Source organism: Pogona vitticeps, chromosome 4 (assembly GCF_051106095.1).
Source record: "Pogona vitticeps strain Pit_001003342236 chromosome 4, PviZW2.1, whole genome shotgun sequence".
Lineage (NCBI taxonomy): Eukaryota > Metazoa > Chordata > Lepidosauria > Squamata > Agamidae > Pogona > Pogona vitticeps.
In genome coordinates, this window is record NC_135786.1 from 236,172,415 (window position 1) to 236,196,988 (window position 24,574).

At 45.0% G+C, this 24,574-nt stretch overlaps 1 protein-coding gene across 7 annotated transcripts in view; it reads right to left on the bottom strand.

Annotated features, from left to right (window-relative positions):
* The window catches only part of TSNARE1 (t-SNARE domain containing 1), a 434,224-nt gene that overhangs the window by 138,738 nt on the left and 270,912 nt on the right, over positions 1–24,574 (bottom strand). For 4 of the 7 annotated variants that reach the window (XM_078392020.1, XM_072999412.2, XM_072999410.2 and 1 more), the window contains exons 9-10: positions 21,140–21,212; positions 10,625–10,707 (exon numbers count right to left, since the gene is read on the bottom strand). In XM_078392020.1, the coding sequence (XP_078248146.1) occupies positions 10,625–10,707; positions 21,140–21,212 (156 nt within the window). Of the gene's footprint in view, positions 1–2,604; positions 2,882–10,624; positions 10,708–21,139; positions 21,213–24,574 lie in introns of those variants that run through there. The other 3 variants (XR_013544395.1, XR_012087019.2, XM_072999413.2) reach the window with 2 other exon arrangements.

Genomic DNA, 24,574 nt, shown 5'->3' on the forward strand with positions numbered 1-24,574 from the left:
ATTCCTAAATCTGCACTAAGACGTTTTTTTCTCTCTCCTGCATCTCATCAGTGCTTTGGTTCATGGAGCCCATGGAAGGAAGGAAGGAAGGAAGGAAGGAAGGAAGGAAGGAAGGAAGGAAGGAAGGAAGGAAGGAAGGAAGGAAGGAAGGAAGGAAGGAAGGAAGGAAGGAAGGAAGGAGGGAGGGAGGGAGGGAGGGAGGGAAGGAAGGAAGGAAGGAAGGAAGGAAGGAAGGAAGGAAGGAAGGAAAAAGAAAGATAGAAAGAAAGAAAGGAGCTGATAATGGAAGGAAGAAAGGAAGGAAGGAAGGAAGGAAGGAAGGAAAAGAAAGAAAGAAAGAAAGAAAGAAAGAAAGAAAGAAAGAAAGAAAGAAAGAAAGAAAGAAAGAAAGAGAAAGAAAGAAAGAAAGAAAGAAAAAAGAAAGAAAGAAAGAAGGAGCTGATAATGGAAGGAAGGAAGGAAGGAAGGAAGGAAGGAAGGAAGGAAGGAAGGAAGGAAGGAAGGAAGGAAGGAAGGAAGGAAGGAAGGAAGGAGCTGATGATGGGTGGAAGGAAGGAAGGAAGGAAGGAAGGATTCAATATAGACAGGGAGAAGGAAGGAAGGAAGGAAGGAAGGAAGGAAGGAAGGAAGGAAGGAAGGAAGGAAGGAAGGAAGAAAGAAAGAAAGAAAGAAAGAAAGAAAGAAAGAAAAAAGAAAAAAGAAAAAGCAAAAAAGAAAGAAGGAGCTGATAATGGAAGGAAGGAAGGAAGGAAGGAAGGAAGGAAGGAAGGAAGGAAGGAAGGAAGGAAGGAAGGAAGGAAGGAAGGAAGGAAGGAAGGAAGGAAGGAGGGAAGGAAGGAAGGAAAAAGAAAGATAGAAAGAAAGAAAGGAGCTGATAATGGAAGGAAGAAAGGAAGGAAGGAAGGAAGGAAGGAAGGAAGGAAGGAAGGAAGGAAGGAAGGAAGGAAGGAAGGAAGGAAGGAAGGAAGGAAGGAAGGAAGGAAGGAAGGAAGGAAGGAAGGAAGGACATACTAGATCCAGAGAGGAACTGCAACAAAATTGTGTTAAGTTCTAACATATCCAGGATACTTCACTGAATATTTCAGCTTAGTCCCAAAGCACTTATAGGGAAGTTCAGGACGGGGGAGTGTTCATAGCCTCTCGAAGCAAGATTCACCTGATAGGAAGCACAGTTTGCCAGAGCACTATATTTATATGACTTCTGGGTTGGAGGATAATGAATAATTACACACTCCATTTCTTTTACAAATTGCTCCGCATCATTCAAACCTTGGCTCTTTTTTTGGCTGCAAAGCATCTACCTCGCCCATCGCAAAGGCGACGGAACGGAGACCCGTGGGCCAGGAGCAGAGGAGAAGAGGAGGTACCGCAAACTGCTGTCAGCGAAGCCCTTGAGGGAGAGGTGAGAGCCAGGTTTGAATCAAAGTACTTCCACTTAAACGAGCTAAGGAATGACACTGATGAATTTTATCAACCAAATCAAACAAATACATTAGAGATTGAGGGGAGGGGGAGAACCGCCGGTTTGATGGTTCTGCCCCATTCATTTCCTGGCTGAACAGCCGATCCGCGATTTGATGCCGCACTCCCGCCCGTGGGGGCAGTGCCCACGCCTAAAATAAATCCTTTTTCCGGTCAACATGTAGCACACAGGGCTTTTTGCGTCACCTTGAGCCAGCGACACAAAAGGCATAATGGTTCGTGATCTACCTTACAAAGGTAAAGGTTCCCCTTGACAATTTGTCCAGTCATGTTCGACTCTAGGCGGTGGTGCTCATCTCCGTTTCCAACCTACAGAGCTAGCGTTTTGTACGCAGACACTCCTCCGTGGTCACATGGCCAGCGTGACTAGACATGGAACGCCGTTTACCTTCCCACCGAGGTGGTACCTATTTATCTACTTGCATTTTTGCATTTTGCATGCTTTCGAACCGCAAGGTTGGCAGGAGCTGGGACAAAGCAACGGGAGCTCACTCCGTCGCGTGGATTCGATCTTACGACTGAAGGTCTTCTGAGCCTGCAGCACAGAGGCTTCTGCTGTTTAACCCGCAGCACCACCAAAACCAAAGGCCCAAATCCGGTGGTGAGTGGTGAATTTCCGTATGTTAAGCAATCTCCGGAAACCTCATGTGACTCAATAAGCCAAGAAATCCAATTCTTCAAAAAAAACAAACCAAAAAAAACACAACCCTCCAGATATGATGCTTCTGTACCTACGATCCAAAATCCCGGAAATGACCTGACATTGCTGCACAGTATCGTTCCCACATTGCCAGCAGGAGAAAAAAAAGGATGCCAAGCTTTACACAGGCAAAGACAGAGGCCTGTGGCCAATGTGAGCATGAGAATATAAGCATATGTATCACCCTCTGTTCTCCTGCTTCTGTTTTTTTGGTACGATCTGGCTGATAAGCATTCCAAATGTTATGCATTACAGTGATAAATATAGTTTACACAATTCCACAATGCAAAAGCGTGGGGGAAAAATACTGCAAATACTGAATGTGTTAGATTTCAAATTAAGTCTATTCAATCAATCATAGAGGCGATTCAATTTTTTACTCCAAATTAAATTATATTTTATATACTGGGAATCCACATGGGGGGGCTGGGCGTCTCTCTTCTCTCCTTTTCTTATGGATGGGGAAATAAAACATCTTTTTATATGAGGAATATGGAAGAGTCGGGCTGAGGATGTCGCAAAGAAAGCATCCTTTTTGGATATCCTGGGATGTTTAAATATGCTTGTCAGGCCCTGGTGGGTAAATGAACACCATGACTGCAGAAGCCGCCATGAATTCACCTTCCCCAAGTCTTGCTAACTTCTCTGCGTGATTAATCCTTCCTATTCCACAATTTCATCTCACCGTGTGTGCACACCCTGAAAGAGGAAAAGGAAGCTTTTTATCCACGGTAATCTCCTCTTGTCACACACACACACACACACACACACACACACACACACACACACACACAAACACACACACACAAACACACACACACAAACACACACACACCGGTTACAGCAGCCCCACTGGCTGCTTATCTGGGCAAAATTCAAAGTGCTAGTTTTAACCTATTGTTGTTGTTCAGTCGTTAAGTCATGTCCAACTCTTCGTGACCCCATGGACCAGAGCACACCAGGCCCTCCTGTCTTCCACTGCTGCCCCCCAAGTTGAGTCAAAGTCATGTTGGTTGCTTCGATGACACTGTCCAACCATCCCGTCCTCTGTCGTCCCCTTCTCCTCCTCTTGCCTTCACACTTTCCCAACATTAGGGTCTTTTCCAAGGAGTCTTCTCATGAGATGGCCAAAGTATTGGAGACTTTGTAGGTTTTCACCTACAAAGCCCTAAATGGCCTGGGTCCAAGCTATCAGGTTATAGACCCCATAAAACATCTGAGGGTTCAGCCTGGAGGCAGGCGGTGCATCACGGCCTCTCCCAATTTGAAGAGAACCTTGTCCAGCAGGCCGAGGCAAAGAGGCAGTCCCAGAAGTGGCAAAATCAGGGAGCTGGACAGGGGACAGATTGTCTTTGTCTTCATTGTGGAAGGGATGGTCACTCTCTTGAATTGTCCTTCTCAGCCACACTAGATGCTGTTTCAAGTCCTCCATAAAGAGCACGTTACGCTAGTCTCTCAAGACTGAAGGGTGCCCAATGTAATCTAAAACTGGCCCCCCAGTCAGCAATCTGGCTGCTGCATTTTCAAACAGTCTTCAAGGGTAATCCCACACAGAGCACCTTACAGTAGTAATCCAGGAGGGATGTAATGAAGGATGTAAGGAAGGCGGGATGTAGCTTGACCAAAGGGCATCTCAGTTCAACTCTCGGCTCCTGACATCAGAAGGTGTGCCCACTCTGTCAAGGAGCTGACTTCTCAACAGACGACGAAACGGACGTTTTTGCAAATTCAAGGATGATTCTTCAGAGGAACATGGGGGGGGGGGGGTTTGCTATGAAATGGGAGGCCACCATACCTTCCAAGTAGAGGTCCCACCTGAGGATGAGAGAGATGGTCCCCTCTCCCCAAAGTGCTTTTCTTCCCGAGAGTCTTTGGATTTCCCCACCCAAGGCGGCTGAGCGCACTGGACTCAATGGACTTTTCGCTGATGAGATCTGACAGGCTGACAGTTCGAAATGGTTACAGCTGTAGGCTCCACAGATGTGACACTCAGCGTTTGGCATCGTTGGGAGATTTCATCCCTCTAGGTGACAGAGGATTTTGGGTGCGTGGGGTGTGTGTGTGTGTGTGTCTGTGTACGGTTTGCTTCTGCTGCTTAGTTAGGTTTTGACTGCCTCTGATCTTGCTGTCATCTCTTTCTTAATTGACTTGGACCAGGGACTATGTCAGAACGACAGGGGAAATTTGCTTGAAACAGGCTCTGTGTGGCCGCCGGCCAACTTAACCTGTTCAGTCCCATGTTGGGTATAAAAGAAAGGACACCACCACCCCTTCCAAAATTTCACACGTACTCACCATCCCTTTTCATATACTGATAAATTTGCCAATTCCGTTTAGACACATTTGCGTTGTACTGATGCAAAGTTAGGGGGAATTTAAAAAACAAAAACAAAACAGAATTGCAATTATACTCTGGGAAACCAAGCCCTGTGAGGAAAGACTGAAAGAGTTGGACATGTTTAGCCTTGAGAAAAGAAGACTGAGGGGAGAGAGGATAGTGCTTTTCAAAGACTTCAAAAGATTGCCATACAGAGGAGGGGCAGGACATGGTTTCAATTATCCCAGAGTACAGGACACGTAATAATGGGCTCAAGGGACAGATTTAGGCTGAATACCAGGGGGAAAAACTTCTTAACTGTTAGAGAAGTATGACGATGGAACCAATGATGTCAGGAGGTGGTGGGCACTCCAACTCTGGAAGCACTCGGGAGAAAACTGGACAACCCTCTTTCAGATCTGCTTTTATTTGGATTCCTGCACTGAGCAGGGGATTGGACTCAATGGCTTTACAGGCCCCCTTCCGACTCCGTTATTCTCATTGTTTAATCATTTAGTTGTTTAGTTGTTTAGTCGTTTAGTTGTTTCCGACTCTTTGTGACCCCATGGACCAGAGCACGCCAGGCCCTCCTGTCTTCCACTGCCTCCCGGAGTTTGGTCAGATTCATGTTGGTCGCTTCGATGACACTGTCCAACCATCTCATCCTCTGTCATCCCCTCCTCCTCTTGCTTTCACACTTTCCCAACATCAGGGTCTTTTCCAAGGAGTCTTCTCTTCTCATGAGGTGGCCAAAGGACTGGAGCCTCAGCTTCAGGATCGGTCCTTCCAGTGAGCACTCAGGGTTGATTTCCTTCAGAGTGGATAGGTTTGTTCTCCTTGCAGTCCAGGGGACTCTCAAGAGTCTCCTCCAGCACCACAATTCAAAAGCATCAATGCTTTGGCGGTCAGCCTTCTTTATGGTCTAGCACTCACTTCCATATATCGCTACTGAAAAAAACCATAGCTTTGACTATGCGGACTTTTGTTGGCAAGGTGATGTCTCTGCTTTTTAGGATGCTGTCAAGATTTGTCTTCGCTTTCCTCCCAAGAAGCAGGCGTCTTTTAATTTCATGGCTGCTTTCTCCATCTGCAGTGATCATGGAGCCCAAGAAAGTAAAATGTGTCACTGCCTCCATATCTTCCCCTTCTATTTCCCAGGAGGTGATGGGACCAGTGGCCATGATCTTAGTGTTTTTTTTTTTTAATTTGAGCTTCAGACCATTTTTTGCACTCTCCTCTTTCACCCTCTTTAAGGAGTTCTTTAATTCCTCCTCATCTTCTGCCATCAGAGTGGTATCATCTGCATATCAGAGGTTGTTGCTATTTCTTCCGGCAATCTTAATTCTGCCTTGGGATTCCTCCAGTCCAGCCTTCCGCATGATGTATTCTGCATATAAGTTAAATAAGCCGGGAGACAATATACAGCCTTGTCGTACTCCTTTCCCAATTTTGAACCAATCAGTTGTTCCATATCCAGTTCTAACTGTTGCTTCCTGTCCCACATATAGGTTTGACACCATTATTCTAGGATTCTACAAAAGCATGGAAGAATTTCCAAAGGCATTGGATCCTGGAAGGTCAACTTCTGTTGTCACGGAAGCTGCACTTTGTTTTCTCAAAACTTGTTCCTACAAGGACACAGGGATGAGAAGTGTAGAAGAGACACCTGCCCATTAGACCAGGAACAGACCGCCCCACTGCCCAGGTGGAGAGGTTGTTTTCCTGCAGCACTGGCGCCTTCATGCTTAGAAGTGTCTGTGGGTTTGACATCGGAAAGCCTCAAACAACCCTGACCCCATAAATGTTTGATTACAGATCCATTATTTAGAGAGAGAGAGAGAGAGAGTTTGCAAATAAAAAGATCAAAATAAAGAAACCCATTTCTTTTTCAACCTGAGTTTTAATGAACATGACGGCTGAGATCCTGCAAAGGTTAAATCGGAACATTCATTTGCTTCACTTATCAATTGAGCGGCTGGTGAACGGGCTTCCTTTTTCTTTTCTTTTTCCTTTTTCTTGCCTTCAGGAGAAGCAGCTGTTTCCAGAAAGGCTTGCATTAAGGTAAAAATAAAAGGCGCAGGTGCACAGACGCTGCCTTGCAAACCAAGAGGGCTGCACATACCTGTAATCACTGGCAAACGTCTGCATGCAGGAAGCGCAGCCGGCCGGAAAAAAATAAATAAAAATAAACACAAGGCTGCAAGTTTTATTGGGGGCACCTGCTTCTATTCATTCCTAAATGGAAATTAAAGCAAGGCAGCTTAATTGCAGCAAACACGGCTCACACAAACAACGTCAGAGTCTGCCTGCCTCGTTAACAAGGCAAGGGAAGCCCTGTGTGGTTTGTACTTCGTTAGCGTGGATTAGAACTGCCGCTTCTTTCACAAATACACTCGACCCCGGCTACCAAAACTTCTGAAGGAGTTTTATTTGCAATCTTGCATGATGCCTGTAGCATGACTGGGCTGGACTTTGTTGGCCTGAGGTGACTGTATGCGACCACGGCTAATCAATCCTTCTTCCCAGCCATTGAATTCAAAAAGAGTTCCACCTCTCCAGCTTTTCCCCTTCTCTTTTCATGGGTTGGTGGGAGTTGTATGTTTGCCGTTGATTGGTTCAGTTGATTGTTAAGTATGTGTGCGGTAAAGAAATCAGCCTTGGCAAGTCTGTAAATTTCCAGTAATTGTAAGTATAGAAATATGTTTTGTTTTTGTTTTTTTACTTTTTCTCCTGCACATGTCTCAGAGTGAGTTAATGAGACTTTAAGTGCCAGGTAATGAGAAAGGGGTGGACTATCTGGGGAACTTGTAGCTATTCTCCTTTGTAGATTTCTGTGCTTCTAGGGTGTAACATCCAGTAGCAATGTATGGAAGTGAGAGCTGGATCATAAAGAAGGCTGACCACTGAAGAATTGATACTTTTGAATTGTGGTGCTGGAGGAGACTCTTGAGAGTCCCCTGGACTAGTGGTCCCCAACCTTGGGCCTCCAGATGTTATTGGACTTCAACTCCCAGAAATAATCAACCCTGAGTGCTGACTGGAAGGACAGATCCTGAAGCTGAGGCTCCAATACTTTGGCCATTTCGTGAGAAGAGAAGACTCCCTGGAAAAGACCCTGATGTTGGGAAAGTGTGAAGGCAAGAGGAGAAGGGGACAACAGAGGACGAGATGGCTGGACAGGGTCATCGAAGCGACCAGCATGAATTTGACACAACTCCGGGAGGCAGTGGAAGACAGGAGGGCCTGGCGTGCTCTCTGGTCCATGGGGTCACGGAGAGTCGGACACGACTTAAAGACTAAACAACAAAAAGGGTGTAACAAAAGGAATTTTACCAGGAATGCAAAGCTCTGCAATCCTTCAACATGTGGGAAGTAATGAACTGTTACTATTTCCACATTTATGACATCGCTGACATCCAAAAGCCTTAATATACACACAAAATTCTAGCCATCTGTATGGGTAAGGTAGCCAAGCCAGCAGGATGCCATTCCATGTGATTTCAGACCCGAACTCAAGACTGGGTTGGGCGCACTTTACGTCACAGGTCTGTGTGACGTCACAGGGACAGAGCAGTTCGTCCGTGCTGTGGGCGATCGCCGCAAGAGGCCTGTGTGCCCTTTCCCCCCCTTTCAGCACCTTTTTTGGCACCAAATTGTCAGAACTCTGCAGGGATCCTTGTGATTCCAAGATTTTCCATGTACAATATCCGGAAACAACCTCCTGCTCCTTAACAGATGTCAGGGCTCAATCCTAAGGCGAGCAGGTGCGTCCTTGTGATATCAGAGAGCCGGGGCAGGCAAAGTACGGGACTGAAGGAAGCACAACTGAGAAGCATATATTTTTCTACGTAGCCAGTGAACTCTGGTGCCAGCAGGGAATGGGCAGATGCAGGGGACCCTATTTAAAGCTGCCTCACGTACAAATCAACCTTTTTCCTCCTGCCCTGTCTGTTCACGTTGGTATCTGTAACCTGGTGGAAATCCAGAGAGACTGTTCCTTAAAACGTCAGCCAGAGTCCTCAGAGCTGGCGATCCTGCTCCTTTCTTATGATTTGCTAGGATGATGTGCTAGCAACCCCAAGGAAAACCCAAGGAGGTCTCAGCCCCTGAATTTGACCAGAATTCTAGTAAGATTCCTTGTTTTGAATTATTTTCCCACAAGGCCAAAGGATTGCACATGCCAGCTTCATTCTTACTTTGGTGCAACTGAATTCTTGACACAGCCTTAGAACGATTGCAGTTTGCACCTTATTCTTTGACAGTGTCCCATCCGATAGTAACACTAGTCTTTTCAACCGCCTGCCTAGTTTGGATGTGCCGAGGAAAAAAGAAGGCAGGAGCCTTAAACAATGTGTTTTAATACCACATTTCAAAGGACCACAGCAGCTAATGCTTCATTAGCAGTGGGCAGATCTCAAAATGATGACCATCATCCAAGCTTCCAACAATGAAAGCATTTAAATCATGGTAGGAGAAAGAAGAGTTTCAGGTCCCATTAACAAGAATGTGTGAACAAATGTGGAAAACATTGCCCACAGACTGGCAATACTCACTATACATTCCAATCCCCAAGAAAGGAGATGCCATGGAGTAGCATCTATAGGACCATTGCTTTAATTTCCCATGGAAGCAAAGTGATGCTCAAAGTGTTGCAAGAAAGGCTTTTACCTTATATGGAGTGAGACATGCCAGATGTCCAAGCTGGGTTCAGGAAAAGGAAAGGCACTCAAGATCACAAATATCCTCTGGCTACTGGAGCACACCAAAGAGCTTCAGAAGAAGATCAGTCCATACTTTATAGACAACAGCAAAGCCTCTTACTGGGTGGATGGTGAGAAATTATGGGTTGTTCTGAAAGAACTGGGCATGCCTCTGCACTTGATTGTCCTGATGCATAACTTGTATTGTGGACAAGAAGCTACTGTGAGGACAGAATATGGAGAGACAATGGTTTCCTATAGGCAAAGGTGTATCCAGATAGGCGGGATAAAAATCAAATAAATAAATAAATAAATAAATAAATAAATAAATAAATAAATAAATAAATAAATAAATAAATAAATAAATAAATAAATAAATAATATTATATTATATTATATTATATTATATTATATTATATTATATTATATTATATTATATTATATTATATTTTATCACCTTAACTGTTCAAGTCTGTGCACAGAATAAATCCTTTGTAAAGCTGGACTGGATTCTGTAAAAATTAGTAGAAGGAATATCAATAATTTAAGACATGCAGATGACACCATCTTGGTGGCAGAAAGCAGCAATGACTTGAAAGGACTTCCGAGGCCAACTGAAGTTTGAGAAGACCAAAAATCATGACTACAAAGGAACTGCACAACTTCAGTGTTGACAATGAAAAAATTGAAGCAATTGAAGATTTTGTCTCCCGTGGTTCAAACATCAATCCAAATGGAGGCTGTAGCCAAGAAATCAGAAGAAGGCTGAGATTCAGAAAAACAGCAATGAAGGAATTTAAAAAAGTGAAGGAATCAGGTGTAAGGATGTGACCCTGATCATCCATATTATTGAATTTCTGATCTACATTGTTTGCGTGTGAAAGCTAAAGGAAGCTGACAGGAGGGGGAAAAATGATCTGTTTGAAATGTGGTGCTGGTGGAGAGCTTTGCAGAAACCCTGGACTGCCAGAAAGACGAACCAGTGGGTCCTAGATCAGATCAAGCCTGAACAATCTCTGGAGTCAAAAATGATGAGACTTTCGAGAAGTTTCTCATTTTTCATGAGAAAGCAGGATTCTCTGGAAAAGACAATAATGCTGGGAAAGGTGGGGAGCAGCAGGAAAAGTGGAAGACTAAATATAAGATACATTGACTCCCTCTGGAAGTCTCAGGCTTGCATTTGCAAGAGATGAGCAGGGCTGATGGAGAAGGGAAGGACATTCTTGCCCATTCATAGGGCTGTCGTAAGTTGGAGGTGACTTGACAGCTCATCGCAACAGCAAACTCTCATTTTACCAGCAATCTAAGTCACTTCCAACTAATGTTGATACCATGCCAAATTCAATTCCCATGTTGCTTTGAAAAGCATGTTCACCTGAATAGATTGATGCAGAATACATGTTTTTTTTTAAACGATCTACTTACTTGCTGCTGACTGGCTTTAGCAAGTTGCTCATTCGCAGACTCTACGTTAGATGATGCAGTCTCTATGTTGGCTTCAATGCTGTCTTTAAATGAAGAGAAGAGAAGATAATTACAAGGTATGGAATCATAAGCATATCCTGCAGTTTAATCAGATTTAATATATACCTTACTTCAAACTACAACCAAGGTAACTACAAGCAGGCATGAAGACAAATGCCAAGATAACAGAATAAGAAACATTCTAGTTAAAAAGATGGTTACTTTGAAGATTTTCAAGTAAAATCTAATTCTATATGGAGATCACAAAATAGATATATTTGCATTAAGGACTGCTAGTTGGATAATTGAGGGGGGGAGAATTAAGGGCTGCCAAGTCTATTCTATTTTATAATAAACCTCTTTAGAATTTAAATGTGTAGTGTGATGGTCAGTTACTTAAGTCTTTTGCAGCAAAAAATTAACAGTGATCTTAATAAGGTTTTCAAAGTACAGGAGGTATTTGATGGAATGGTTTTATTAGTTTAAACCTCCTCTAAAGTAAGTTAGTCATAAGACTGACCTGCAGGGGAGGAGCAGTATCTGTTCTTAATCACTGAAGAGCGCAGGACACACAATAATGGCCAATTCCATGATTCTATGATTCTATGCCCCTTCACGGATTGCTGCCCTGTTGTGGCAAAGGGGCTTGAGTAACTCAGAGAAGCTATGGCCTATGCCGTGCAGGGACACCCAAGACGGACAGGTCATAGTGGAGAGTTCTGACTAAACACGATCCACCTGGAGGAGAAACGGGCAAGCCACTCCAGTATCTTTGCCAAGAAAACTCCATGGACAGAAACAAGGGGCTAAGAGATATGACACTGGAAGATGGGACCCTCCAGTCAGAAGGCATCCAACATCCTATTGAGGAAGACTGGAGGACAAGTACAAGTAGCTCCAGAGTTAATGAAGTGGTTGGGCCAAAGCTGAAAGGATGCTCAGCTGTGGACGCGCCTGTAAATGAAAGGAAAGCCCAATGCTGCAAAGAAAATGTTGCATAGGAACCTGGAATGTAAGATCTATGAACCTTGGTAAGCTGTTGTTGTTGTTTAGTCATGAAGTCATGTCTGACTCTTTGTGACCCCATGGACCAGAGCATGCCAGGCCCTCCTGTCTTCCACTGCCTCCTGGAGTTGGGTCAAATTCATGTCAGTAGCTCCAGTGACCCTGTCCATCCATCTCATCCTCTGTCGTCCCCTTCTCCTCTTGCCCTCACACTTTCCCAACATCAAGGTCTTTTCCAGGGAGTCTTCTCTTCTCATGAGATGGGCAAAGTATTGGAGCCTCAGCTTCAGGATCTGTCCTTCCAGTGAGCACTCAAGATTGATTTCCTTCTAAATGGATAGGTTTGTTTTCTTTGCAGTCGAGGGGACTCTCCAGAGTCTCCTCCAGCACCAAAATTCAAAAGCATCAATTCTTCGGCAGTCAGCCTTCTTCATGGTCCAGCTCCCACTTCCATACATTGCTACTGGAAATACTGTAGCTTTGACTATACGGAATTTTTCAGCAAGGTGATTTCTCTGCTTTTTAAGATGCTGTCTAGGTTTGTCATCACTTTCCTCCCACAAAGCAGGCGTCCTTTAATTTTGTGGCTGCTGTCCCCACCTGCAGTGATCAGGGAGCCTAAGGAGGCAAAATCTGTCACTGCCTCCATGTCTTCCCCTTCCATTTGCCAGGAGGTGATGGGACCAGTGGCCATGGTCTTAGTTTTTTTTTTTTTAATGTTGCGCTTCAGACCATTTTTTGTGCTCTCCTCTTTCAACCTCATTAAGAGGTTCTTTAATTCCTTCTCACTTTCTACCATCAGAGTGGTATCATCTGCATATCGGAGGTTGTTGATATTTCATACCATGGTGTGTGTGATTCTGGCCGTGCTCCTCAATGTCGTGTACTTGATGATCTTTTCTAGCTCTTCCTGCATCTCAGTCATCTATCTTCTGATTTCGTGCCTGCATTCTCCATTTGGACCGATGACTGAACTGAGATGGGTAAAATTTTTCAGAACTTCAAAGTCTTCACAATTCACACTAAAATTATATAATGCTTTTCTAATAATGATTTTTGTTTTCTTCACATTTAGCTGTGATCCCGCTTTTCCACCTGTAAGAGAAGCTAACTACTTGTGTGTGCATAAGTCCGTGTGAGTGTAACTAATGAATTCTGAGAAGTGACATCCTAAGGGAAGACCTCAGTCTTGAATGCCAGAGGTCCATTGCTAGTTGCAGAGTCTGACTTTCTAGAAAGCAGCTTCCTACGTACATCTCCAAACGAGATTCCTCCTTGAGCCCATAATTTACAGAATCAGCTTCAGCAAAACCCTGCCGGAGAGCTTCCCCTGCCCCTTGGGGTCGCAAACATTGTTTACAACACATTGCTGGGATTAGTGTAATCCTGCCAGTTGTAAGCACAATTCTATAATGCGGCTCTGATTTCCTTCCCTACTCCTTCCCCCCCAACTCGTATGTAGCTAAAGTATCGAGTGCTGCAAAGTCCAGTCCTTGAAGACATTAACCCGATAGATAACTTGCAAAACTAGATCTATTTGGATCAGGAATGGACTTGCTCAGAGGGAACTCACTGCCAAATGTTGCCAGCAGGAAGTGTATAAAAGCACAAGGAGGAGCGAAATGAATAACAGCACTGGTTTGGAATAGGAAAGTCTTATTTTGTCCTGCTTCCCCCAAACTTACTCTTCCTACTCTTCCTTGTTTACGTTGCATGGGTAACTCTGGAGCAAATCAATCTAGCTAGGAGGGACGCAGTGAGAAGAATCCTAGAAATAAGTGGGGCTCTTGCCATGCAGCTCAAGGCGTCCACATCTGACGTGGCTCTTGAAGCCTTTGTCAATCGGAGAACCTTGATTTCGGGCAAGAGGGGCTGCTGAGCAAGAACACCAGTCAATGGCTTCTCACGTCATCTTGAACTTGCTCCCTATCCCTCAAGCAAGACACTCTTCAACGCTGACCATTAATGGCAGTGGAGAGACCAACATACACAAAACTGGACCTGGGCAGCTCCCAGTTAAGAAATCCTATCCATGAAGATTATTTTAATAGCATTAGAGAGGATGTTGTTGCTGTTTGCCTGCATTCTCCATTTGGACCGATGACTGAACTGAGATGGGTAAAATTTTTCAGAACTTCAAAGTCTTCACAATTCACACTAAAATTATATAATGCTTTTCTAATAATGATTTTTGTTTTCTTCCAGGCTCCGTCTCTTTCTTTGCCTTTCCCTTTTGGGCGGGGAGGCGGTTCGGGTTCGGGTTCGGCGCCCTCCTCCTCCGCCCCTTCTTGGCTTCTCTTTCTGCCCCCCCCCCGTCGCCGCCCTTTAAAGTTACTTTTCTCCCTCCTTTTCCTATTGTGTGTGTGTGTGTATGTACACATAGGCATATCTCTGAATTGCCATGTAAGTATAACTGTGTATGTACTGTGCATACATGCCGGGTAGGTGGGACTCGTCAGCCCTGGAAGGCAGCCCATCTAGGAGAAGGAAAACTCCAAATTTAAACCTCCACTGCCTTGTGGCTATATCCACTTATGGAAAGGGCTTCAGGAGATAACCTCGAGGCAAAATCCGGAGCCGGAGTCCCGGAGGCACTTTGTGTCATTCTGCCAACTCCTGCGACGTTGCTGGAACCAGTTGTATTGGCTCTTGCCTTTCCACTGGACCATTTCAGCGATGTGGAGAGGGGGGATTTGCTGCTTGGGTAACAGCCTATCCTCCATACTATTTTACCCAGGCTTCGTGCTCTGGAGAGGACACTCCAGCTTCGCATACAGCGTCGAAACAACACGGGAAGTAGCAGTTACCGGTTATAAGTCTCTGCTCAATTGGCGTAGAGCAGGACGCCAGGGGCTACTTCTGACGGTGGGAGAGGTCATTGCACCTCACTAGGTAGATACCGCCCGCCTTAAGCTGGGCAGCCCCCAGCCAGTAAGGTGCTACCTCGCCACGGTCTGTTAACCTCACGGGGTGCGTGGGGTTTAGGGTGAAACCCGACAAGCAGATCGACAACCGTGCACCATGCAACAATCATAAGAAAACTTCTGCCCTAAAGCTGGGCACCTGGAATGTACGGACAATGACCCCTGGCTTTCCTGACTACGGCTTTCCTAACGACCTGCAAGAAATAGACGATGTGCGCAAGACAGCTGTCATTGACATGGAACTGAGTAGACTGCAGATGGACATTGTTGCCCTGCAAGAGACAAGACTGCCAGACTCGGGATCTGTCAAAGAAAAAAACTTCTCATTCTTCTGGCAGGGAAAACCATCGAATGAGACCAGGGAATATGGTGTTGGCTTTGCAGTCAGAAACACTCTCCTGAGATGCATTGTTCCACCCACTGTGGGGAGTGAAAGAATCCTGTCTCTGCAGCTCCACTCATCAGCAGGACCAGTAACCCTCATTAGTGCATATGCACCAACACTGTCATCCACTCCAGAAGTGAAAGACAAATTCTACGACGATCTGGCAGCTACTATCCAAAAAGTCCCTGAAAGAGAGTCACTGTTCATTCTTGGAGACTTTAATGCTAGAGTTGGTGCTGATCACAATTCTTGGCCCACTTGTCTAGGCCGTTTTGGCATTGGAAAGATGAACGAAAATGGCCAACGCTTACTGGAGTTTTGCTGTTACTATGGTCTCTGTGTCAGCAACACATTCTTTAATACGAAGCTGCAACACAGAGTTTCCTGGAGACATCCAAGATCCAAGCATTGGCATCAGCTCGATTTGATCCTCACTAGACGTTCTAGCCTTCCTAGTGTTACGATCACACGCAGCTACCAGAGTGCTGATTGCGATACTGATCACTCCCTGGTGTGTAGTAGAGTAAAACTGCGAACAAAGAAATTGTATCACATGAAAAAGGAAGGAAGACCGCGTATTGACATCAACAAGACTCGCGATCAAAGAAAAGTGAAGGAATTTGCCCAAGCACTCGAGGAAACCCTTCCAGGTCCAGCTAATGTAAATGCACCTGAACGATGGGAACACTTCAAGAACACTGTCTACAACACCGCCTTGTCCACCTTCGGCAAGAAGACCAGAAAGATGGCTGACTGGTTCGAAGCCCATTCGGAGGAGTTAAGGCCAGCCATTGAGGATAAGAGAAGAGCTCTAGCAGCATACAAAGCCTGTCCTAGCGAGTAGAACCTGCAAGCTCTTCGAGCCGCTCGTAGCCAAGTCCAACAGGCTGCCAGGAGATGCTCCAATGACTATTGGCTTCAGCTTTGCTCTCAGATACAGATAGCAGCGGACACAGGTAACATCAAAGGAATGTATGATGGTATCAAGCAGGCCTTAGGTCCATTACAGAAGAAATCTGCTCCCTTGAAGTCTACTACAGGTGTGATCATCCAGGACCGAGCACAGCAGATGGAACGCTGGGTGCAGCACTACTCCGAGCTATATTCCAGAAAGAATGTAGTAACCGAAGAAGCATTAAATAACATTGAGTGCCTGCCTGTCTTGGAAGAGCTGGACAGCGAACCAACCCTAGCAGAAATAAATGCGGCCTTGGATTCCCTCACCTCTGGCAAGGCACCTGGAAGGGACAACATCCCTGTTGAAGTGCTGAAATGCGGTAAGGAGATCATCATCACCGAACTGTATGAAATCTTTTGCCTCTGCTGGAGGGAAGGTGGAGTACCACAAGACATGAAGGATGCAAACATTGTCACGTTGTACAAGAACAAAGGTGACAGGGGTGACTGCAATAACTACCGTGGTATCTCTCTTCTTAGCGTTGTAGGGAAGCTGCTTGCCCGTGTTGTGCTGAAGAGGCTCCAGGTACTTGCAGACAGAGTCTATCCGGAATCACAGTGTGGATTTCGAGCAAATAGATCCACCACTGACATGGTATTCTCCCTCCGACAGTTGCAGGAGAAATGCAGGGAACAACAACAGCCACTCTTAGTGGCCTTCATAGACCTTACAAAAGCATTTGACTTGGTTAGCAGGGATGGCCTTTTCAAAATACTTCCCAAGATTGGATGTCCACCTCGTCTCCTTAACATCATCAGGTCCTTCCATGATGGAATGAAAGGCACTGTAGTTTTTGACGGCTCAACATCAGATCCCTTTGACATCCGAAGCGGAGTGAAACAGGGCTGTGTCCTCGCACCAACACTTTTTGGGATCTTTTTTGCTGTCATGCTGAAGCATGCCTTTGGAACTGCAACAGAAGGTGTCTATCTCCGGACCAGATCAGATGGAAAGCTCTTTAATCTCTCTAGATTGAGAGCGAAGACCAAAGTCCAACTGAAATGCATGAGGGACTTCCTCTTTGCAGACGATGCAGCCATTGTTGCCCACTCTGCTGAAGACCTCCAACAACTCATGAACCGTTTCAGCAAGGCCTGCCAAGACTTTGGACTAACAATCAGCCTGAAGAAAACACAAGTCATGGGCCAGGGTGTGGACTCACCTCCCTCTATTACCATCTCCACACAAGAATTGGAGGTTGTTCATGACTTTGTGTACCTCGGCTCAACCATCTCTGACACCCTCTCTCTAGATGCCGAGCTGGATAAACGCATTGGGAAAGCAGCCACCATGTTCTCTAGACTCACAAAGAGAGTATGGCTCAATAAGAAACTGACAACACATACCAAGATCCAGGTCTATAGAGCCTGTGTCCTGAGCACACTCCTGTACTGCAGCGAGTCCTGGACCCTTTGTGCCCGGCAGGAGAGGAAGCTGAACACCTTCCATATGCGTTGCCTACGACGGATTTTTGGTATCTCCTGGCAGGACAGAGTTCCAAATAGAGTAGTCCTAGAACGAGCTGGAATTTTCAGCATGCATACATTACTGAAACAGCGACGTCTACGCTGGCTTGGGCACGTTGTGAGAATGGCTGATGGTCGGATTCCAAAGGATCTCCTATATGGAGAATTAGTGCAGGGAAATCGCCCCAGAGGGAGACCACAGCTGCGATACAAGGATATCTGCAAGCGGGATCTGAAGGCCTTAGGAATAGACCTCAACAGATGGGAAACTCTGACATCTGATCGTTCAGCCTGGAGGCAGGCAGTACATCACGGCCTCTCCCAATTTGAAGAGACCCTTGTCCAGCAGGCTGAGGCAAAGAGGAAGTCACAAAGGAAGCAAAACCAAGGAGCTGGACAGGGGACAGATTGGATTTGTCTCCAGTGTGGAAGGGATTGTCACTCTCGAATTGGCCTCCTCAGCCACACTAGACGCTGTTCCAAGTCCTCCATACAGAGCACGATACCATAGTCTTTCGAGACTGAAGGATGCCTACACACTGTTGCTGTTTACACCTCTGTGGGGGAAACAAAAGGAGCAAATTGCCTCTTGTCATCCCTGGATGAGAACACAGTTCTGACCTCATCAATGGCAGCCAAAACTTATAGGGTTCTCCTCACAAGAGCAAAAACCAGCAATAGAATTCTGGCCAACATCTCCTGCTAGCTACTGACATGGACAAAAACACAACGGTATGCCCAAACCAGACAACCGGGTTCTTTATCCAATTAGTTCTCTTGTCTGTAATTCTCTGGTGAAGCCAGAGGTTGAGAGTTCAATTCCACCCTCCTCCCCTCCTGCGCCACAAACCATATACAACCTGCTCTTCTTCATCTCATTGTGTTCTCCGTCATCTGATCTTCTGCTTTCACTACCGCTTTCTGTTGCTAGAGCAGGTTGCCAATTATATGAAGGCCTCTCAAATCGACCGGAGAGTTTTTATCTTCTCAAATCAATTGTCACTAACAATTAAATCAGCTTTCTATGCTGTACTTTATGAAAGGTTTTATGGTTGTGTGAGTAAGGTGAAAGTCCATATTATTGCACCTCAACACTTCTACCCAAATACTAGTTGGCTAGATAGCTCAGTTGTTTAGGTGTGTGGCCGCAGAGCCAGAGGTTGGAAGTTCAATCTCCCCACTGACCCTCCCAGGGGAAAAGCCAGCCTGGGTGGCCTTGGGCAAGCTGTGGAGTGCCAGGGCACTCCCCCCACCCGAAGAAGGGAATGAGAAACCACTTCTGAGTATTCTGTACCTGGGAAATCCTGAAAAAGGTCACCATAAGTAAAAGTTGACTTGATAGGACAAGTAAAATTGTGCTTTCCTGGTGCCTCTGAATTCAAATTCAGTGGTACCCCACAAAGTGATGTTAATCCGTTCCAGGATTAACGTCGCTATCCGGATTCGTCGCTATGCGGGGGGGGGAACCCATAGGAACGCATTAAACTCCGTTTAATGCATTCCTATTGGGGAAAAACTCACCGCTAAGTGGGAATCCTCCATAGGGCCGCCATTTTCACCGCCTCGGTAAGCGAGGAATTGGCACGAAAACGCTGCGGGTGGCCATTTTGTTGATCCAGCAGCCATTTTGGAACTGCCAATCAGCTGTTTTCTAAACATCGCAATGCGAAGATCGTTAAGCGAAACTCTTACTGATCATTGCAATGCGATGTTTTGCCACCTAAAACATTGCAATGCGATCGCATTAGCGATAAAAAAACACGTCGCTATGCGGATTCGTCGTTAAACGGTGTGCTCGTTAAGCAAGGCATCACTGTTCTGTCTCCCCCTTTTCTTTGCACTTCTTATAAATGTTGCCATGCATCACCTTTAAGGAATTTGTTGCAACACCTTAAGGACTAACTGCTGCATTTTAATGTGAGCTTTCATAGACAAGTCCACTTCCTCAGACATGAGAGTAGAGGCTGGTCCACTAAGCTTATCATTCTGCAGTCACTACTGGCTTTAGCATATTCCTTTACAGGTAACATCATAAAGGTTAGCTTCAGCCAAATTTCAAGAACAAACCCTCCTTGGGGAGACTGGATTGAAGAGACTCCATAAAACACCCAATTGATTAGCTTGACTTCTTCCAGAATAGCAGAACAATGTTTCAGAACCTAACTGTATTCATTTCCAGTTTCTTTATTCCTGGTCTAGTGCTGACCTATGGTATAATAAATTCTGCCAGTCTGTTATTTTCAGATGGCATTTTAATAGTAGTAGTAATGATACCGTGAATAAATGCCGCTTTGTTTGCTTTTTATATTTTGCAATACAGTTTAAAGTGAATCTTACATACCATAACTAAGTAAAAACATAGAGAAACATGAAATACATAGATATCAGGTGTAGCTCAGGCCCTCTCACATTCTTCAACTAAGTAAAACTATAGATAAGCGTTTGTTGTTGTTTGGTCATTAAGTCATGTCCGACTCTTCGTGACCCCATGGACCAGAGCACGCCAGGCCCTCCTGTCTTCCACTGCCTCCCGGAGTTGGGTCAAATTCATGTTGGTCGCTTCGCAGACACTGTCCAGCCATCTCATCCTCTGTCGTCCTCTTGCCCTCACACTTTCCCCACATCATGGTCTTTTCCAAGGAGTCTTCTCTTTTCATGAGATGGCCAAAGTCTTGGAGCCTCAGCTTCAGGATCTGTCCTTCCAGTGAGCACTCCGGGTTGATTTCCTTCAAAACGGATGGGTTTGTTCTCTTTGCATTAAATGCATAGATATTAGGTGTAGCCCAGTCTTTCTTTCCTGTTTCTCCAAAGTTAATCCAAGTGGTTGTTTCTTTGCCCCAAATATCTAGAAGACCTCCCATAATTCCACTATCTTGAGTCTCAGTTTCATGTCTTTATCAAGGAAAGGTGTGGTCTCCCTTCCAAAGGAGACTGCACTGCCTCTAGTTAGCTACTCAACTAAACATGAGTAAATACTGTTTGAAATGAAGTCACGTGTGTGTGTGTGTGTGTGTGTGTGTGTGTGTGTGTGTGTGTGTGTGTGTGTGTGTGTGTGTGTGTGTGTATTTAAAGCAAGATCGACTCACTCATACTTTTAAGACTGATACATGGAATTACTCCAGTTGAAAATGATGAACTCAACAAAAGTTTCATGCTCTATATCTGAGCAGAAGATAGAGGCTCAGTACTTGATGTTTCTCAGTTCTTGCCATCCTCAAACAAAGCACCTTGACATACTTTGTTCATACTTTGTAGGCCAATATCTGTGAAGCTATCTCAACTTTGTTGGAACATGCATAGGAAGACACATCTCGGTTTGTTCTCCTCCCTTGAGCACAGACAAGGAAAACTCAAAGGCATGTGGGAATTCTTTCCTCCCCAGCTGTCATTTTGCATTATCCTCCCATTGAATTCGCTTGACAAACTTGCCGAGGCTGAACCTCGCTCTCAGAAGGAGGAGATGTCTAACAACAAGGACATTGTACATACAAGTACCAGGAAATTGCAAAGCCACCCTCAGCCTTTTTTAAGGGCAACATAAACGAGAATGGTCCATAACAAAAAAGGCCTACAGCAATTAAAAACAGAGGTGTAAAATCACAATAAATTAAGATCATCGTTATCATTAAAACAGGATGATCACTATCATTATTATTTTTTCATTTAGAAATCTTTTCCCCCCTAAATCCAAACGTTTTGAACTTAAAAGGACAGCACACAACAATACAAACTACGTACCTATCGTGTCTCCTTGCTCGTATACCATAGAAGCCAAGTCCTTAATGATCTGGTTGACGTCCAACATATCGCTCTGAAAATATTTATAAAAAGAGAGAGCATGAGTAATAATCGGAAACTCAAGGTGAGCTAAACCCAGGAGTTAGCTTTTTAAACAGAGATCCAAGCTAATTTAGTAATGCTGCTGGTTTTTGACCAAAACGCTTTGACTTCTCTTTGAAAACTGTCTGACTTTTTGCTGGGAGGAATCACAATGCGTTCCCCCGCTTCACCTTCCGTGAAGTAATTTGCCTGGAAACCTAGAGGATGTTTTTGAAACCTTTTGGCAACTTCTGGACTAGAATAATGATGACCCTGTGCTGTCAATATAATGCCAATTTATGGGTACCCTTTTCAGGGTTTTTCAGGTACACAGTACTCAGAAGTGGTTTCCCATTTCCCTTCTTCTGGAGGTGCCCTGGGGACTGAGTAGCCACTTGCCCAAGGCTATAGAGGCTGGCTCTATTCATGGGAGGCACAGTGGGGGAATCAAACTCCCAACCTCTGGCTCCCTAAGCAGATACCTAACTCACTGAGTGTAACATACAGCTCTGCTCTCACCTGTCCAACACAGCTGGGCAGGGGAACATCAGTCAATGAGAGGACGGAGGGTGGTGCAGAAGGGGGAGGAGCTGGATTATATAAGGGGTGTTTGTGATGTGTGAGAGGGAGAGTTTTGGAGAGTTTTGGAGGATGAGAGAAGTTGTTTGAGAGAGTGAGATAGATTTGTGAGAGCTAGTCAGTGAGGAAAAAGTCTGTGTGATTTAGTAATTGAAAACCATGATTAACAACCTGATTTACTAACTGTGATTTACTCCCTTTTATTTTGTATAAATCAATAAACAACTTATTTGTTTGAAAGAAACACTTGTCCTTTTTGAGTATTATGGATAAGTTGGTGGCAGCAGTTTGAAGAAGAGTAGTGAGCACTCTTGGAGGCCTGAGTTGACAGAGGCTTCAGAGTGGCCCGCTACACTGAGCTACCCAGACAGCTCTGGGTTAGAAGGAATCCAAAACATGTATTTCAGGGTCAATCAAAGACACTCCTGCCATTAATACTTGCTTTAAAAATATTTTTTTTTCCTGATTCTGGGACAGCTCCTCTAGAGATGCTGAAGAAGATGGTGGGCTATCATGGCCTCGAAGGTGTATTCCCTCTGCCTCATAGTAGGGCCAGCTCTGATTTCTTCTCTGACAAAAGAACGCTCAACAAAAGCCTCCATTCTTTTCCCCTCACAAGTTACGGGAGGTTCTGCCTTTCGCAGAGATTTTGTTCAAGGAAGAAACTTCCGAATTTGCTGTGGGTTTTTCATTAGGGAAAATTTCAATACCACTCCCGGTCTCACCATTCCTCTCACGTGTTGCCCCCCAACCCGAATCCCCCACGTTCACCTCAAAAGGAGATCATTTCAGATTACATTCTGGAACCGCTAAATGACACCCTATATTCCTATCCTGTACCTATTACAAAAATACAGAGAGAAATTACAGAAGATAATTTCGGCATCAAAAGAAAGGAAGCGTAATTGAGCCATTTTGGCCCATGATATTCCCGACAAAACAGCTTTGACGCTTTGCTGTAACATCAAACAGAAAAATGGAGTGAGGCATGCATAGACCTGGGATCGTAATGAATACATTAATTAGACTTCACAATTAAGGTTTAAAATTATTAGAACACGTATTTCTCTCTCTCTCACTTGAATATTCAGTTAATGGGCATGGCAAATCTAGGTTTTCACCCCAGTGCTGCCTTCCCCTCTATATTAGGGGTGGGAATTCTGATATGGTTTGTCCTTGCATGGGGAAAAAGAACATAGGGTGCACACATGGACACATATTCTCACTGGGGGATAGTGAACATTTAAGAAGACATGCCCTTGAAAAAACTGTCCACATTTGTGGGACATATGGATTACTGAAAACATAGCAGATGACACTGTGCTCAATTGTTCTTGTTTAGTCATTTAGTCCTGTCCGACTCTTCGTGACCCCATGGACCAGAGCACGCCAGGCTAAAAACAACTAACGACTAAAAACAACAAAAGCCCCCTTAAATCTCCCAACAAATCTATAACTCAGGTCCCCCATCACTACCAAATGCCAATTGGAAAATGAGCTTCATGATTAGGGAAAGAGTGAAGGTATGAGGAGAAGGGGAGAAGAGAGGATGAGATGGTTGGACAGGGTCACCGAAGTGACCAACATGACTTTGACCCAACTCCGGGAGGTAGTGGAAGACGGGAGGGCCTGGCGTGCTCTGGTCCATGGGGTCACGAAGAGTCGGACATGACTAAACAACTAAGCAACAGCAAATTTAATCTCTTCCCCTTAGTTTTCTTTTCTCTGTTAAGCATCAGGCATTTGCCTCTCTCTTCTGCTCATATTCAAGCCAGGATCGGAGACCAGGAGGGTTTCAGTAAATCACACCGGATGCTGATGAAGGAATTAGCTGTGCAGGCAAGCCCATTTTTCATGTCCTTGTTTGATGTGCTTCCTCTGCCCCCTGCTTGGGTTTCAGGAAGAAGCTCCTTTCCCAGCTCCTTTATCAAAAGCCCCCTCGAGGATGACTCCCTGTCCATGAAACAGCAAGGTGTCCAATTTATTTCCAACTTAGGGCCCTTCTGGGATTAGAACCTGTGGCGCTGAGGCCTCCTCAACCTGCCGCTTTGGTAGCTCGGCCGTCTCCTGTGATGAATTCATAAGAGGTGCCAAGTGGATCTATGTTCTTTTGGGGGAGAGTTCATTATGTAGCCGTGAATATGATAGTACTTAATTATGTAATGCAGCAAGGCTCTCATTAATTTGTAATAAAGCCAGAGAGAACCATTGTGAATTACTGAATACACAGAATGGAGAGAGAGAGAGAGAGGAGTAAGAGGGGGTGAGAGCGAAGCCTGGGAGAGAGACTTTACTGGTGAACTAATGCAAGGAATTCAAAAAGGAAGCAAAAGGCAAGGGAACTGAACAAAGACAATGAATCACCAATGTATTCCACTCTCTGTTGTCAAACAGAATCACCCTTTAATCGTTTATGCTAATATTAATAGTTCCTATATTCCTTGCAGAATATTGCTTGGCAGGGGAAAGGGAGACATGTTTTAATCACATAATAATGGAGTTGGTAGGGGCCCGTGAGGTCATCGAGTCCAACCCCCTGCTCAAGGCAGGAATCCAAATCAAAGCAGATCTCACAGCCGGTTCCCTAAATTTCTCTTGAAGGCCTCCAACGTTGGAGCGCTCACCACCTCTCGAGGTCATGGGTTCCACTGTCATGCTGCTCTAACAGTTAGGAAGTTTTTCCCTGATTTTCAATCGAAATCTGGCTTCCTGTAACTTGAGCCCATTATCCCTGCACTCTGGAACAACTGAGAACAGCTCCTGCTGCCCCTCCTC